Below are 18,463 nucleotides of genomic sequence, written 5' to 3'. Positions count from 1 at the left end.
AAAGCCTGCCTGCTCCTTAATGACTTATCTTTGGTTCAGATAATGTTGCATCTTTTGAATATTGAACCTAATCATTGTCCTTGTTTGGTCCGAGCAGACACACCTGAACTGAACCTCACCTGATCCTGTTTGGTAGGGGGCAGACACACCTGAGCTAAACCCGCCCTGATCCTGACATCCTGCTGGTCCCGTCTCCTCAGTTCATCTGAGCCTCGTCCTCCAGAAGACCTGCTGAGCTCAGCAGTCTGAGGCTGATGGATCAATGACCTCCAGTGGGAGTGATCTTCTTGACCCCACATGTAACCGTGTGCTTCCACACGCCTTTCCCTCACGTCTGTCACTAACTTCACTACTCTCTACTGCTTCCTCCTCTTTTTCCTTCTCTGTGGTTTGAACCTTTACACGGAAGGCGCGTCTTCCTGCCCTCAGAGGGTTTAGCGTTAGGGTTGAGTGTCAGGGTTTAGAGTCAGGGACAGAGCTGGTCAGGGAGGACTGCTTTTACAAAAACCTCTTCACTTGCTTTCGGAATGGTGGTGACATTTTGAAAAGATTAATTTGGGAGAATGTTTTCCTCTGCTTTCCTTTACAAAATTGTATCAAACTTATGTCAAGTGTTTATATATTAAAATCCCACATTGACTTCTACATGTTTGTGACGGTTCATTTAATTGTCCTTTAACTTGGTTAATGTCAAGCTAAACTCCCGCAATACATTTAATATACATGATTGTTATTCTGCAATGTTCACATAATCCATTTTGTAAAAATATGAAACCTCCATATTAGCCTACTACTAAATTCAGGCCTATTCATGTATTTAACAATGTACATACTGCCCCGCAGGCCATTCTCTGCTACTACGACACGTTAAATCCACCAACCCGTCTCACATCAATGTACTATAGCTACGTTGGTTCAAACGGAAAATGTAGTTTGGTGTGAGACTGTTGTCCAGCAGAGGGAGCTGTTATACACCTTAATTATACAGAAATGTCTGTATTTACATTTTAAAATGTTCATGGGCTGGTCTAGTTTTTCTGCAAATAACTCTGCCTCCAGCAACAGGATTGGTTGAAACATATGAAGTGAAGGAAATAAAAGCCCAGTTCACCAGATCTGAGGTCAGCTGCGGTCAGATTTTGGATCATGAATGTATTGAGCTCGGAGGAGCTCAATACAATCTCAATTATTAATATTATTATTAATTCTCAATTATTATACCCATTGTAATGTCAGTTGGGAATCAGTATTGTCACCTGTCTCCTTTCCTAATTGGAAATCATAAAGATAACATTATTCATTGACCTTTAAAGATTATTTGGACCCTGTAACGGCTAGGTAGACGTAGAACCCAAGTGCACGGACAGGCGACAGTTGAGGACAGTTTGATTTCATTCGGTGCAGGATCGGGCTGGCAGAGAGCAAACAGTAAGGCCACCGACAGGCGGGCAGGGAATCGGCGGTGGGTCAGACAGGCGAGGGGTCGGCAACGGGAGGGCAGACAGGCAGGCGAGGAGCAGGAAACAGGGAATCAGACAGGCCGGTGTTGTGCCGAATTTCGACCCCCCCCCCCGCATATTACGACCCCCCTTCGCGTGAACGCGCATTCGCTTATTGTCAACGCCCCATACTTTCACTTAGTTCGAGGCGCTCTTCCTTCCGACAATATTAGTCTAAATTAGTGTTTATATTCTATCACAACGTCACAAGTTGAGCAACTTATCACAGAAAGCGATGGCATATTTTAGATTGTAAGTTTGAAGACGAACACATCGCAATGGAACCTCCGACGGCGACGACCCATACGCTACAACATTCACGATAATGAACTACGAGAGCACTTGCATACGTAATAGTTAAAAGTAATACATTGATGCATTATGTTATTTACTCATATTAATTTTGACAACCTCGTGGTAGCCTACCCTGGAAAGCACATTTAACTGTGACTGATCCAAAACTAAGGAAATCCTTTACTATGTACAGACTCAGTGAGCACAGCCTCGCCTTCGAGAGAGTGAAGGATATGGGATATATTGGATATATATTGAATATATCCAATATATATTTTCGATATATTGAATATATACTGGATATACTGGATATATTCAATATCCAGCCAATTTAGCCTGCCATATTCATCACCCAGCCATCTCCTATTTCTTGTTTGCAAAGTCTGAGAAACGTATTGACGGTCGAGTGTTGAGTGAAACCATGAAACAGCCACACGATCTTGAACAAACAAATATTAATATTTCAACAAGGCAGGTAAAGCCAACGTGTGGATAATAACTAGATATAGCCTACATAACGTAGGCCTAATTACCAGTACAAGTCATTTTTGTCCTGTCATTAAATTTGCTATTTCAATAGGATCAAAAGATCCCGCAAAGCACTTCCTGGACGGGTCTGAAGACTATCCACGTAAGAATCGTATAGGTTTACATCGTTGACGAAAGAGAAAGTAAGGCCTATACAATGGACGGTGGCGGAGATGAAATATCAGGTAAGTGTGTGTCTACAAAACGAGAAGGATATGATAATAGTTACATTTGGTGTTTTGGCGATATACATTACTTAAGTCATGTAAGTGGAGCATCCCCAAAGTGTTCAAGACCGCTATAGAAGCGTAACGGAGATAAGAACACGCAACGCGTGGCGCCTATCCATTTGGCGATTCGGCGACTTGCATTACTTTAAGTTACAAGAGTATGGCTACAAGAGAGGCGGCGTGGCGAAACTAACTGGCGCGGGTTTATAATTAATATAAACCAGCGCCGCTTGTTGTTTGACAATGTTAATCGTTTCTCAACAGATGAACGGATAGCGGAGGCTTGTCTCAGAGGGTAAGCTTGTATCAAAGTTACAAGTTATAAATGTAATAGATACGTTAAAATGCCATGCTCATTATTCAACTGCTAATATAATTCTTGTCCTTTACACATAATTAGTAATAAACGTAGGATCAGAGGTCTGTGAGCTTTTAAGAATTAATAAGCAGTGTGATCATCGCTAATGGTTCTGTGTTGAGGCGACGGATAACCCCCAGCATGTCTTAGGGTCATGGAGGAGGAGCTGAGGGAGGGTCACCTGGACGTCGAGGCTCCGGCGCTGCCATCGGGCCCCGAGCCGCAGAGTGAGGCGGAGAGAGATTTGATGGATGAGTTGGGCCGAAGGGTTCGCCAACAGAGCTCCCTTCTCAAAGGCAACCAAGAGTTACAAGAGTATGTTATTTACATTGGCTCGTTCTTTTTCATAATTTTCAGTGCACTTCAAACCAGCACTTTTCTTGCATCCAAATTCATCTCGAAATCATGCATTCCATAATCCATTTATAATGCCTGCGGCTTCTGTTTTCCTCTCTCAAAGCTCCATCGATGGGGTGATTCGAATGCCAGGTTCAATGATGGACAAGTTCTCACAGCTGGCAGGCAAAGTGTTTAAGAATGGAGTGACCTGGGATAAAATCATATTGCTGTTCTATGTTGCCGGAAGGATGGCAATAAAGGTGTGTGTTAGTGTGTGTGCAAACAACACTGATCAACCCCCTGCTTTACACAGACCAAAAAAACAACACAAATCTGCCCACAACCACCCAAACTATATGGTTCACAATTATTTAAATGTGTGTGTGTGTGCGTGTGTATGTGCGTGTGTGTGTCCCTGTGGCTTCCAGGTGATGGAAGATAATCTGCCTCTACTGGTGATTGAGATCTTCAAGATAGCGTTGAATTACTTCAAGGAGAAACTACTGGGCTGGGTCACTAGCCATGGAGGATGGGTAGGTTAAGCCTTTCCCACACACTGGAGTCTTACTTTAGTCTGACCTTAGATACAGAACACTACAGCAAAGTTATACTGGTGGAATAAGAAACAGGACGGATATTTGTACAGAAATAAGTCTGTACACAAGACTTAATTAAACTAAATTAACTTCCCATTTACTTTGCAGATTTAGATTATCAATACAAAATATAAATCAATTTAAACATCATGATAAATTATTACAGGTTATTAGCTAATTACAAGCTATCCCTATTTATATTCCAGGGATTACAGACGATTCTTAAATGGGCCATTCTTAATAAGTACTTACTTTTGGTACTTTAGGTATATTTATTTTTAACACACTTATGTGCTATTAAATAAGTACAGGACTTTTACTTGATCAGTTTGTTTACACTAATTGCTACTTTCACTTCATTAAAAGATCGGAGTACTCCTACCAATGGTTTAATTTCATTCCCTCAATGTGAAATTGTTCAATTAAAAATAGCAATTCACCTGAAATCACAATTATGTACTTTAATTGTGAATCATTCTTTTCCACTTCTCTTACATCATAGCTAACATATGGCTCATATTAAATTCTGGCTTAACATAATTTATCGCTCTCTCGCTCTCGCTCTCTCTCTCTCTCTCTCTCACTCTCTCTCTCGCTCCCTCTCTCTCTCTCTCGGCCCCCTTATCTCTCTCTTTCTCTCTCTCCCTCTCTCTCTCTCTCGGCCCCCTTATCTCTCTCTCTCGGCCCCCTTATCTCTCTCTCTCATATCAACAGAGCAACAGTCTGTCAGAGCTAAGTGGCCGTATGCAGGGCATGCCACTCACCACCATGCAGACACTCATCATCATCACCGGCCTGGCCGTCCTAAGCATCGTCGCCTGGAAGCGGACACGGAGGGCCTGAAGCCAGGGCCACGGAGGGCCTGAGGCCAGGGCCACGGAGGGCCTGAGGCCAGGGCCACGGAGGGCCTGAGGCCAGGGCCACGGAGGGCCTGAAGCCAGGGCCACGGAGGGCCTGAGGCCAGGGCCGCTGCCAGCCATTTGGGTGATTGCTTGGTGGTAGTTATGACTCCATTTCACCTACAGATTTTGATCTTACTCTCATTTTGACAGAGAAATCGGTTATACCAGCCTGTTATCAGTATCAGTCACATTCAGTTACTCAGTGGTGTAGTGTAAGGATAGGTTTCTTCAGATTGCAAAATTATTTTTACAAACAGATTTTTTTATATTTGTATATGACATAGGGCAAAGAAAATAATGCATGCTCCGCAAAAATAAATAACTAAATAAGCGGGCCTCGTCCATGCAGTATATGCTCTGGCTCCGCTGTATGTCTGACACAGCAGAAGTCGAAGAGCTCGTCCCTCGTTGCGGATCATCGTCCGTTATCTGGAAATATTTCGGATTTGGGGCAAGCGATTTGAACCAGCATCAAACAATCTTCAAAGTGTGCCGTAGAGCTGTGTCAGCGCCGCAAGGCAACACAACTAATTCATTCGGCCACCTGAACACACACCCCAAAATAGACTGACGAATGCATGATTGCTATGAAAGTCTTGCATCGGCTGCTAACACGAGTTGTCCCACGTCTAGCCAGACGTCCATAAAATCGAGCCTGTACAGCATGACACCGTATCGAAATGTAGCACAATGGTTCACGGTTGTTAAAGCAGTGTTATGTTAACATGATCGTTCAATAAAAATATTTGTCAATCAAATGAATAGTCGTGGTAAATAATCGGGATATCAGTATTGATCAAAATAATTGTGATAATCATGTTGGCCATAATCCCGCACCCCTAATATGACATGTGACAATAAATAAATCATCTTAAATCTTGAATCTTATTTGGTAAAATGCTTGCGTTATTACAGCATGTTATTTATGTTGTCATAGGTTGTGCAGTAATGTAAATTGTGAATACGTTTACTTTCCATTGCAAATAATAAAGTGCAATAAAAAGGTCCATAGTCCCTGCAGCCACCATTAGCTAGCGTAGCGACCAATGGAGCTACAACATGTCTATGGAAGACGTTCGGTTGAAGGACATATAATGGGAAATAACAATATTTTCCGTTTGGTGGTATGGGGCTGTTTTGGTGAACCTCTGGGGTGGGTCGAGAAGCCAGGGTTCCATCTGATAAGGCACGGCGTTTACCCCCCCTTAGGACATCCACAGGAGGTTCATCGATGGATTACAATATGGCTTAAACAATACCATATTTCTATTGGGGGGCACAGCTGTTCTCAGCATCCTTGAGGCCTGTCTGCCACTGTATAAGAAGTCCTTGCTTTTGTCAGTGGATTGGACTTCTCCTTGCGGAGCTCCCGGAGATGCAGGGGGACTTCCCATCTGGGGACCTTTCCTTGCGGAGCTCTTGGAGAGACGCAGGGCGAACCCACCACTGACAATCTCCCAAAACCTGAAAAGGACAGGACAGACTGGATTCATTTTTTGAAGGGCAGAGTCCCGGCTACAGTTAGCTCTTTCTATGTGTGTGATACTTCACGTCTGGATTCGCATCTCTGTTGACGCTTATACATGCAATTCTGTACGAAAAGCCACCAAAGGGGGATGTAATTTCTGCCTTAGTTCCCGCTTCGATAATGAGGCGGTCTGAGTCAGATGTATAGGCAGCCCCAGGTAAATAAAATATTAAACTCGAAGTACAACAATTTAAACACAACACATGAAAGATTTGGGTAGTGACCTTTTAATGAACACCTCACAGGTTACAGAATTTATAGAATGTTTATGTGACCCTTGCTACCTAGTATAGACAACGCCAGCCCCTGTATGTCCAGAGGCACCCCAACCCAAGAAATCTACCTCCCCGCTGGTATCGAAGGATTGTATCGGCACAGGTGATCTAGTACAAAATTATTTATTTCTTGGTTCTTTTGGTTTTAAAAGTAAGGCCCACAGGCACACAGGATGATAAGGGAAGTATAAGACATGCACAATTTGATAGTTGACAGAACAGGGGACCACTAGCCTCACAATAATAGAACTGTAGCATATGGTCAAAGCAAATCACAGCACTCATAAAATAAAGAAAAGAAAGTAACAAACCAAACATAAAGCACGCAAAGCAAAACACTCCAAAACAGTATTACTCTACAAACCAAACACAAGGGACCACAAATACAGCCTATCGAATAAAGAGACCAGAGCCTAACTGCCCATCCCACCCAATTGTACTTGCCCAATAAATAACCCCACCTTATCCCTATATTCTCCTACGGACACGGTCCTTCACACGCACCAACCCGCCGGTATGCGGCCACAGTCACTCACGCGCACCAACACATTCCCACTCGCCGGTATGCGCACGCGCACACACGTAAACTATAGAGAGGGAGAGAAGAAAACAGTGGCCACACGCTGGAGCTGGAGTCAAGGGTCGGTGCGTGTCTGTCGTTCCCCCTTATCCCCGCTGCACGCCCGCCGATCGCTCTGATTCCCCGGCTGCAGCAAACGTCTCCGATCCCCCAGCTGCGGCCAACGCCTGTCACAGGCTGCGAGGATCAATACACGCAGACACCACTGATCACATTGTCAATCCAGCCATGCAAGAATGATTTGGGGATAGGGTGAAGACACTACATTACCTTGAGTCACGATGTAGTTTAAATTAAGACAGACACCCGACGTCGCTCTACAGCCCCAGCGTTCTGAGTTCCCTGCTCTCGAAAGCCCCAAAGAGATCCCACGTCATGGAAGCCCAGGTGTATTTATAGACATCCTAATTACATCCCATCAGTGCCCAATTGTCAAACACGTATTGCTTCCTCCCCTACTTTACCGTGTTTTCACCTTTCTGGTCACTCTGCTCACATATAGAACATAATAGAATTGAAAGGGAACTCCGCCCATATCCCCAGCACCACTAGACAAAGCATCTGTATGCTATGAACCGGTCAGTCGTTACAGGTTTAGATATAAGACCTCCTTTGGTCAATATTGGCTTCATTAACATTGGTCTTTCTACTATGCAAACATGCCATGATTTTCGCCCCACAGCTGAGCGTCGAATGAACTTCCTTGCTTCTAAGGGAAACACATCCTGGCTAGTGGACATGGGACATGCCTTGTTCTCTGGATACATCCTGTCTACAATTGCAATCACCTGACCATGTAGCGACCGCATGGTGAAATATCAACAATTCAGATAAAATTCCATCAATGCATATTTTTTTCATATCATGCAAGACGTAGGTCCTACGGCTGTTCTACGCCGTTCTCTCCAGTTCACGCGCGTTCCCATTTAAACAATGAAGGCTTCTGTTCTCAGGCCACCTGGTTCAGGGCTTGGGCCGCGTAATCAAGTTACGACATGGATAACAGCACGGAGCTCTGGAACAATAGCAAAACCATGGACTTTGACAACAACATTTAACAAACTCATGAGGCAAAGGAACGTTTGAAGGAGGTCATGCTCACGGGTGCCTGGAGGTGGAGGTTATTTTCCACAGATCAAATCCGTGGACTCTGGGCAGTCAACACGAATGGAGCAGTGTCTGACGGAGGAGGTGAAGGAAGTGGCAGAGATTACAGCGAAGGGAGGAGTGAAGGCAGAGGGGTGTGTCTCGGTTGAGCAATGGGGGACAATAGAAATCCCTGCAAATTAGACGTTCCCCAGCCCTCAATGGTTTATCAGTTACTTGAGTCCATATAAAATGGTGCTTTCTCATTTTTGCAGTAGTCCTACATATATAGTAGAAACTGTAATCCTATAACTATCCAATATTTCTTTTTATGAAATCTATTATATTGGAAACGTCTGGCCATAAAATAATACAGGGTTTGTTGTTGTCAAAGTATTTAACATCACTGTTGCACAAAAATATCTTATAGCTTATATTTAAAAATCCTCATGCATAGCTTCATTACATCATTCTGCATCAAGCAACAAGCAACTTCATAAATAAAGGTATTTGAATATAATTGGTGTGCATCCTTGTCTTCCTTTGTACCACTGTATACTATGTTAATAGGGACCCTGGATTGTTGCTCAGAGGGTCCCCGGCTGCTGCAATGTAATGTTCTGGTGCCGGCTGATCCGGGGTCAGATAGACAGATAGTCAGTCTGAAAGCCAAAAAGGAGTCAAATATGGATATGCCTTTTGCGTTTTTCGTCTGTTTGAAGTGTGAAATTATTTTGAAATGTATGGATTCTAGTTCACTTCACATAGGATAGTCTCATCCAATCAGGTCTATATTCTCGCGCAAAGCATCATGGATAGGATATTCCATCCCTTGATTCACTCTACCACAAACGGACACTACGCAGAGCACGGAAAATCATCTCCGACCTCACCCTGCACACTATGCCTTCCAGCCACTGCCCTCTGGGGGGCGTTACAGGACGATTGCCTCCAGAACAACCCGGTTAAAAAACAGTTTCATCCCAACTGCAATAAACTTTCTTAATTCGGAACGTTAAGGATTAAGCATGGCGCTTATGTATTGTGTAGTGTGTATTTCTGTATGTATATCTGTGTTATATGTTTTGTAAGTTGGAACCTGTACCAAGCTGACAACAAATTCCACCAGCCTGGCTGTGTGGTCATTAAAAGAATCAATCAATCAATCAATCAATCATTACCCAACAGAAGAGGAAGAAGGGCAGTGAGAGAGTGTCCGGCCGTCTGTCTGTGGTTTCTTTCTACAACCGACACTGAGGCATTATTCACTAATAAAACAAGAAATCATTGGCTGAACACATGAGAACATTCAGTTGGATCCACTGAGTTGTTTATTACAATTATGCTTCATTAACAAAAAAGACAGAAAAATAGTCCCTTACATGTACACAATAAACACGAGGACTAAAACAATAGAAGCAGCAGACTTTACAAATCATCAACAGGTGAGCACATATCTTTAATAACTGAACATGTTCTGTGGCCGCTTGGTTCCCAACAGAGCACAAAAAATCAAGATTCAGTTTAAGGTCATTTACAACATGCAACATTATCCCATAGACATCTTGGTTATTATGAATAAAATATAACATCTGCTTTAAATCAGGTCGTATATCAGGATTATGACCAAAATGATGATATAAGAGCCCTTAAGACTTAAATTGTTATATATAAAGATTGACCATCAATAGGTATTTTATGTACATTTCAAATAATAAATGTGCTTATCTAACTATGGGAGATCTTAAAAGCCTTTTCATGGTTTATCATGCTATACCAGAAGAGAGAGAGAGAGAGAGAGAGAGAGAGAGAGAGAGAGAGAGAGAGAGAGAGAGAGAGAGAGAGAGAGAGAGAGAGAGAGGGGGGGGGGGGGAGAGGGGGGAGGGGGAGAGGGGGAGGGAGAGAGAGAGAGAGAGGGAGGGGGAGAGGGAGAGAGGGGGAGAGAGAGAGAGAGAGAGAGAGAGAGACAGAGACAGAGAGGGAGCGGCCCCGCCGACCCCCCTCAGCACCCTTTGTGTGTGTGTGTATGTGTGTGTGTGTGTGTGTGTATGTGTGTGTGTGTGTATGTGTGTGTGTGTGTGTGTATTTACGCAGGGGCCACGTAAATACCGCTGATGAGCCCAGAGCCCCGGAGGAGGTCCTTTTGTTTTCTACACCCGACACAGAGAGGCTGAGGACCCCCCCGACCATACCCTCACCCCCGGGAGGAGGTCCTCCTGGGTGAAGGAGGACCAGAAGGTGTGGAGGTGTGTCAGTGTGTCTGAGGACCCTCCTCCACCTGGGGACACTCTGTAGAAGGACAGAGAGCCAGCAGGCCGGTCCAGATACACTCCTACTCTGGTGGAGCCAGCGGGGGGGAGAGGGAGGGCTGTCTGTCTACCGTTGTACCGGGCATAGTAACTATCATCATCACAAAGAAGAACCCAGGACTTGTTGTTCAGTCCAAGCCTGCTGTCAGCACCCCCTCCTCTCCTTGTGATTCCTCTGTATGTCACTCCTATACCAACCCCTCCTCTCCTCTCTACCTCCCAGTAACAGCGGCCAGTCAGAGCCTCTCTACCCAACACCTGGTCCCTGGAGTCAAATCTGTCTGGGTGATCCGGATACGACTGGTCCCCTCTAACCCACGTCACCTTCCTGTTGTCCTCAGACAGAGAGAGTTCTCCGTTGGCCGTGTTGGGGTCCAGTGTGAGGTCACAGGCATCTGAGGGAGAACCAGACATGATGAGCTGCTGAACCGCTCTTCATCCTCATCATCATCATCACTAGTACTGTTCTCCTGCGCTCTGTGTACATATACATAGATATGAACACATACATACATATACATATGTACACATACATAGATACACACACCTCAGCAATAACGTTATGAAAACATCAACAACAATATTATGAATACATCAACAACAATGTTATGAAAACAATCAGAATCAGAATCAGAAAGGATTTAATTGCCAAGAAGGGTTTTACACCAACCAGGAATTTGGCTTGGTGAGTAAGGTGCATACATTAAGACAATAACAATGAACTAAGAACAAACAGTGACATACATATAACACAATATAAACAAGCAGGGAAATAAGTGATCAATTAAAAATAGGATGAATATATCAACAAACGTCTCTCCTTGGATCCAGGACTTACCAAAGACAAGCAGCTCAGCGCTGTGATTGGCCGTGCCAGCGCTGTTGCTCGCCACGCAGCAGACCGTGTTCACGCCATACCTCCCACCTCTAACGAAGAGGAAGCCCCTCTCCACCCAGGCCTCTGATTGGTCGTCTGTGCCGTCCCTCTCCAGGGGCCTGCCGTTGTGGAGCCACTCTACTGTGGGCTCCGGCGTGCCGCCGGCGTGGCAGGTGTAGCGGGCCGTTTGGCCCACGGGCAACACGTGGGTAGAGGAGTGGAACTCTGTGATGCTGGGGGCCTCCTCCTCCTCCTCCGTGGGCATCACTGAACCTGAAGAAACCAGGAGGAGAGGAGTGAACGTCTACAACACGGATCTAGAGATGCAGCGTCAGACACTCCCTTCACTCTCTCCTAACACCTGTCCACTAGAGGGCGACCAGGGGATTCACACCCAGTATTCTGACCTGCCTTTTCATACATGATTGAGTATCACAGCAGTGTCTACAAAGATTACCCAGGGAGGGGAAGTCACTCCACGAAGAGATTAACGAGTCGGGGGCGGAGCTTGTGGAGGAGAACGCAAAACCGTTCAGCAGCTCCAATAGAAACTAGTGCAAGTGAACCCGGAAAGGGTTGACCCTTGTGACCTGACCTCAGTAGACCACAATAGAAACCTGACCTCAGTAGACCACAATAGAAACCTGACCTCGGTAGACCACCATAGAAACCTGAATTTAGTAGACCACAATATAAACCCAGACCTTGGTAGACCTAAACACATCCAACAACCTTTCAACTCTTAAAGAGTGTATTTACTGTATCTACGGCACAGAGAACAGAAAGGAGGATCCGTTCTCCACTCATGAACACAAACAAAGTCTACGGACCCTCTTTGTTCCGCTCAGCCTCAAGATGATCCAGGTCTACGCTCTTCTCACAGATCCAGTGGTGCAGTCTGTTACACGGCTCTTCAGACCAGCCGTCCTCCCCTGCTACGACACAGTCTCTTGCTCCGCCGTCATCGCGTGGTTTAACGTGTCTCCAACTGAGAACCACGAGGAGGAGACAGTGGAGGTCAGTCTGTCACTCTCAGAGAAGAGATAATGCTGAACAGAGTCTTCAGTCTTACCTTGAGGTCATGGGGGTACCATCCACCCACTTGTGGGTCCCCTCTTTCTCTCGATCACTCAGTCCAATCCAGGAAGAACCCACCAATCTGCTGACAAACCTGGAAACCTGGTTCTAAAGGTAAATGCATCTGTTGTTATGACCACACACACACACACACACACACACACACACACACACACACACACACACACACACACACACACACACACACACACACACACACACACACACACACACACACACACACACACACCAGTTCTTCTCTGCTGTTGATGACCACCAGGTCTGCCTTTCTCTTCTGACAGTCTTCTCTACTGGCCCTCCAGCCCTTCTTAGTAGTAGAAACAAGGTAGAGACTCTTGTCGTGAAGCAACCAGCCCTGAAGTGTCAATTCATCTGTTGAATGTAAAAGAACATCCTGAACAAACAGAGAACGGCTTATCTTACGGTCTTGGTTATGGACACACAACCCTGAGACCTGACCTTAACAGACCACATAGAAGCATGACCTTAATAGACGACAATAGAAACCTGACCTTAGTAGACCACAATATGAATCACAGAAGCAGAGGGTGTTTTTGAAATGAATGTTGATGACGCGATTGATTTAATAACTTTGATAAAACCCTCACCGAGTTCATCCAGTAAGTTCTCTCTCCCCTCTATCCAGGGTGACGGTGAGTCTAGGACAGGACAGAGGAATACAGAAGATATGAGCTCTAAAACAGAACGACATCGTCTCTAAACATCACAGGACCCACAGCCAACCAAACACAAAGTCCATAATATTAATACTAATTAAAATAGCAATAACTACAGTTATCAATATCATTATTGCTATTGTTACAATTATTCATATTAGTAGGCCTAACACAAATTCTAACAAATACAATAATGATCATTATCATTGCTATCATTCCAGGTTGAGCGCGCGCATTGCAAACTCAACCTCTAGTTGTAATTAAACCCATAGCTATAATGTGGAAACCCCAGTCGATAATGTAACACATTTCTGAGCACATAATATAATAACATATTGCCTATAATGTTACAACGTATAACATTTAGGTTCAGCTATAACGTAATGAAGCAAGCATAACTAGAACTGCAAGCAGTTATGCAGGGGTCCAAGAAGTGTGCATTTCGCCGGCACTACGCGAAGCATGTGTTCGAAACTGAGAAACGGCGTATGCCAAAAGATGCAGCTGACTCCAGTGAATCTGTGGATACAAAGGTTTTGACTGTGGGAGGTTCGGTGTGGGAGTTATAGCCCAAAACGCGTTTTCAGAACATTCCATTGGCGATTAGGAGATGTATTATTTCGTCGTTTTTTTGCGCCCTCTTGTGGCGAAATTTTCCAAAGACAATTTTCCTTTTCCAAATAACTCCCGCCCACATTAATAATTCTTGACCATAATTTTTATATAGACTCGGGTTTGCCCCGTGATGGTTTCCCTTGAGTTTGAAGAACATTCCTTTGGCCAATTAGAAGATATACAATTTCCTCGTTTATTGCGCCCCCTAATGGCGAAATTTTCCGAAATTTTTATCGTACGACATTAAGGTTAGCACCAACATGTCTGTAAAATTTGGACTTGTTCCGATGTCTAATTTTGGATTTCTTTGGATTTTTGATTTTCCACGTCTAATTTAGCTCATAAACCAATATTCAAAACGCTACCGTTTCGTCGTCGAAGGTCCGATCAAAAAAGTGTCTATCAATTCTATGCGTGTGCGTCTGAAGATGCCGTGTGCAAAGTTTGGTGTCGATTGGTCAAGAAATGTGGGAGGAGTAGGGAAAATACAGTTTTGCGGTTTTCGCGATTTTGCGAAAAAAAATTATAGACGCAAATGGGCGTGGCCTATGCCAAAAGTTGCAGCAGACTCCAGTGAATATGTGTGTACAAGTTTTTGGACTGTGGGAGGTTCGGTGTGGGAGTTATAGCCCCAAACGCGTTTTCCCTTGGTATAGCGCCACCTAGTGGCCGGCGTGTCTGTATTTTGCCCTCTGCATAGTCTTCAGGGACCTGGATCTATTCATGCAATTGGCGTGTCGGCACCATTTACGGTCTGGGCTGTGGTACCACTTCTAGCCGGGAATAATAATAACTAGAACTGCAAGCAGTTATGCAGGGGTCCAAGAAGTGTGCATTTCGCCGGCACAACGCGACAAGAAATGTGCATTTCGCCGGCACAACGCGAAGCATGTGATCAAAATGCTACCCTGAACCTGTGGATACAAAGGATTTGACTGTGGTAGGAGTAGCGAGAAGTCAGTGTAGCGTTTTCGCGGCTAAATTTTGTAGAAGATATACAATTTCCTCGTTTATTGCGCCCCCTAATGGCGAAATTTTCCGAAATTTTTATCGAACGACATTAAGGTTAACACCAACATTTGTGTAGAATTTGGACTCGATCCGATGTCTAATTTTGGATTTTTTTGGATTTTTAATTTTCCACGTCTAATTTAGCTAATAAACAAATATTCAAAACTCTACCGTTTCGTCGTCGAAGGTTGGATCAAAAAACTGTCTACCACTTCTTTGCATGTGCGTCTGAAGATGCCGTGTGCAAAGTTTGGTGTCGATTGGTCAAGAAATGTGGGAGGAGTAGGGAAAAAACAGTTTTGCGGTTTTCGCGATTTTGCGAAAAAAAATTCTAGACGCAAATGGGCGTGGCCTAGGCCAAAAGATGCAGCAGACTCCAGTGCATCTGTGTGTACAAGTTTTTGGACTCTGGGAGGTTCGGTGTGGGAGTTATAGCTCCAAACGCGTATTCCTTGGTATAGCGCCACCTAGTGACCGGCGTGTCTGGATTTTGTTATCTGAGTAGCGGTGCCGGACCTGGATCCAGTCATGCTATTGGCATGTCCGCACCATTTACGGTTTGGGCTGTGGTCCCACAAGTACGGGGGGAAGTATAATAATAGGAAAAATCCTTACAAAAACAATAGGGATCCAACCTGTTGGCTTGGACCCCTAACTAGAACTGCAAGCAGTTATGCAGGGGTCCAAGAAGTGTGCATTTCGCCGGCACAACGCGACAAGAAATGTGCATTTCGCCGGCACAACGCAAAGCAAGTATTCAAAACGCTACCGTGAACAACATGTGGATATAAAGTTTTTGACTGTGGGAGCTTCGGTGTGGGAGTTATAGCCTAAAACGCGTTTTCAGAACATTCCATTGGCCAAATAGGAGATAGACAATGTCGTCGTTTTTTGGCGCCGCCCTGTGGCGAAATTTTTAATTTTCCAAAGACAATTTTCCTTTGCCAAATAACTCCCGCCCACATTAATAATTCTTGGCCATATTGTCTATGTAGACTCGGGTTTGCCCCTTGATGGTTTCCCTTGAGTTTGAAGAGCATTCCTCTGGCCAATTAGAAGATATACAATTTCCTCGTTTATTGCGCCCCCTTATGGCAAAATTTTCCGAAATCTTTTTCGAACGCCACTAAGGGTAGCACCGACATGTGTGTAAAATTTGGACTTGATCCGATGGCTAATTTTGGTATTTTTCTGGATTTTTGATTTTCGACGTAAAACGTAGCTAATAAACAAATTTTCAAAATGCTACCGTTTCGTAATCGAAGGTCGGATCAAAAAATGTTCGAGTTTTTCTTTTCGTGTTTGTCTGACGATGTCGTGTGCAAAGTTTGGTGTCGATTGGTCAAGAAATGTGGGAGGAGTAGGGAAAAAACAGTTTTGCGGTTTTCGCGATTTTGCGAAAAAAAATTATAGACGCAAATGGGCGTGGCCTATGCCAAAAGATGCAGCAGACTCCAGTGAATATGTGCGTACAAGTTTTTGACTGTGGGAGGTTCGGTGTGGGAGTTATAGCCCCAAACGCGTATTCCTTGGTATAGCGCCACCTAGGGGCCGGCGTGTCTGGATTTTGTCGTCTGCGTAGTCCTCACGGACCTGGATCTAGTCATGCAATTGGCGTGTGTGCAACATTTACGGTTTGGGCTGTATTCCCACTTTTACGGGGGAATAATAATAGGAAAAATCCTTACAAAAACAATAGGGATCCAACCTGTTGGCTTGGACCCCTAACAATAGGGATCCAACCTGTTGGCTTGGACCCCTAACTAGAACTGCAAGCAGTTATGCAGGGGTCCAAGAAGTGTGCATTTCGCCGGCACAACGCGACAAGAAATGTGCATTTCGCCGGCACAACACGAAGCAAGTATTCAAAACGCTACCGTGAAAAACATGTGGATATAAAGGTTTTGACTGTGGGAGCTTCGGTGTGGGAGTTATAGCCTAAAACGCGTTTTCAGAACATTGGCCAAATAGGAGATAGACAATGTCGTCGTTTTTTGGCGCCGCCCTGTGGCGAAATTTTCCAAAGACAATTTTCCTTTGCCAAATAACTCCCGCCCACATTAATAATTCTTGGCCATATTTTCTATATAGACTCGGGTTTGCCCCTTGATGGTTTCCCTTGAGTTTGAAGAACATTCCTTTGGCCAATTAGAAGATATACAATTTCCTCGTTTATTGCGCCCCCTAATAGCGAAATTTTCCGAAATTTCTATCGAACGACATTAAGGTTAGCACCAACATGTGTGTAAAATGTGGACTCGATCCGATGTCTAATTTTGGTTTTCTTTGGATTTTTGATTTTCCACGTCTAATTTAGCTAACAAACCAATATTCAAAACGCTACCGTTTCGTCGTCAAAGGTCGCATCAAAAAAGTGTTTCGTGCATTCTTTGCGTGTGCGTCTGAAGATGTCGTGTGCAAAGTTTTGTGTCAATTGGTCGGGAAATGTGGGAGGAGTAGCGAAAAAACAGTTTTGCGGTTTTCGCGATTTTTCGAAAAAAAATTCTAGACGCAAATGGGCGTGGCCTATGCCAAAAGATGCAGCAGACTCCAGTGAATATGTGGGTACAAGTTTTTGACTGTGGGAGGTTCGGTGTGGGAGTTATAGCCCCAAACGCGTTTTCCCTTGGTATAGCGCCACCTAGTGTTCGGCGTGTCTGGATTTTGTCGTCTGCTTAGAACTCAGGGACCTGGATCTAGTCATGCAATTGGCGTGTCGGCACCATTTACGGTTTGGGCTGTGGGCACACTTTTAGGATTAGCACGTCGGAATAATAATAACTAGAACTGCAAGCAGTTATGCAGGGGTCCAAGAAGTGTGCATTTCGCCGGCACAACGCGACAAGAAATGTGCGTTTCACCGGCAGAACGCGAAGCAAGTATTCAAAACGCTACCGTGAACAACATGTGGATATAAAGGTTTTGACTGTGGGAGGTTCGGTGTGGGAGTTATAGCCCAAAACGCGTTTTCAGAACATTCCATTGGCGATTAGGAGATGTATTATTTCGTCGTTTTTTTGCGCCCTCTTGTGGCGAAATTTTGCAAAGACAATTTTCCTTTTCCAAATAACTCCCGCCCACATTAATAATTCTTGACCATAATTTTTATATAGACTCGGGTTTGCCCCTTGATGGTTCCCTCATAGTTTGAAGAACATTCCTTTGGCCAATTAGAAGATATACAATTTCAACGTTTATGGCGCCCCCTAATGGCGACATTTTCCGAATTTTTTATCGTACGACATTAAGGTTAGCACCAACATGTGTGTAAAATTTGGACTCGTTCCGATGTCTAATTTTGGATTTCTTTGGATTTTTGATTTTCCACGTCTAATTTAGCTCATAAACCAATATTCAAAACGCTACCGTTTCGTCGTCGAAGGTCGGATCAAAAAAGTGTTCCAGCATTCTTTGCGTGTGCGTCTGAAGATGCCGTGTGCAAAGTTTGGTGTCGATTGGTCAAGAAATGTGGGAGGAGTAGGGAAAAAACTGTTTTGCGGTTTTCGCGATTTTACGAAAAAAAATTCTAGACGCAAATGGGCGTGGCCTATGCCAAAAGATGCAGCAGACTCCAGTGAATATGTGCGTACAAGTTTTTGACTGTGGGAGGTTCGGTGTGGGAGTTATAGCCCCAAACGCGTATTCCTTGGTATAGCGCCAC

At 44.4% G+C, this 18,463-nt stretch overlaps 1 protein-coding gene and 2 long non-coding RNA genes across 7 annotated transcripts; 2 read left to right on the top strand and 1 right to left on the bottom strand.

Annotated features, from left to right (window-relative positions):
* The first annotated feature begins 1,143 nt into the window (after positions 1 to 1,143).
* Positions 1,144 to 5,629, top strand: LOC115558347 (apoptosis regulator BAX). Of its 5 annotated transcripts, XM_030376399.1 has the most exons (8): positions 1,615 to 1,751; positions 2,176 to 2,268; positions 2,374 to 2,506; positions 2,816 to 2,846; positions 3,060 to 3,224; positions 3,370 to 3,508; positions 3,677 to 3,781; positions 4,559 to 5,629. In XM_030376399.1, exons 3-8 carry the CDS (start codon positions 2,479 to 2,481, stop codon positions 4,685 to 4,687), a joined length of 597 nt encoding a protein of 198 aa, XP_030232259.1. In that variant the 5' UTR covers positions 1,615 to 1,751; positions 2,176 to 2,268; positions 2,374 to 2,478; the 3' UTR covers positions 4,688 to 5,629. The 5 variants fall into 5 exon arrangements, with proteins under 5 accessions (XP_030232249.1, XP_030232259.1, XP_030232270.1 ...); XM_030376389.1 differs by lacking the exons at positions 1,615 to 1,751; positions 2,176 to 2,268 and adding an exon at positions 1,144 to 1,428; XM_030376410.1 differs by lacking the exon at positions 2,176 to 2,268.
* Positions 5,613 to 8,578, bottom strand: LOC115558400 (uncharacterized). The gene is made up of 2 exons (XR_003979321.1): positions 8,232 to 8,578; positions 5,613 to 6,210 (listed from the first exon to the last, which is right to left on the bottom strand). It is a non-coding gene; the product is annotated as an uncharacterized LOC115558400 (long non-coding RNA).
* Positions 7,859 to 8,735, top strand: LOC115558408 (uncharacterized). Its single transcript, XR_003979329.1, has 2 exons — positions 7,859 to 7,939; positions 8,083 to 8,735. It is a non-coding gene; the product is annotated as an uncharacterized LOC115558408 (long non-coding RNA).
* Positions 8,736 to 18,463: the final 9,728 nt, after the last annotated feature.

This window comes from Gadus morhua, chromosome 2 (genome assembly GCF_902167405.1).
Source record: "Gadus morhua chromosome 2, gadMor3.0, whole genome shotgun sequence".
In the NCBI taxonomy this organism is placed as follows: Eukaryota; Metazoa; Chordata; class Actinopteri; order Gadiformes; family Gadidae; genus Gadus; species Gadus morhua.
Note: the sequence above shows the minus strand (reverse complement) of the source record. Positions and strands in the feature narration are given on the sequence as shown.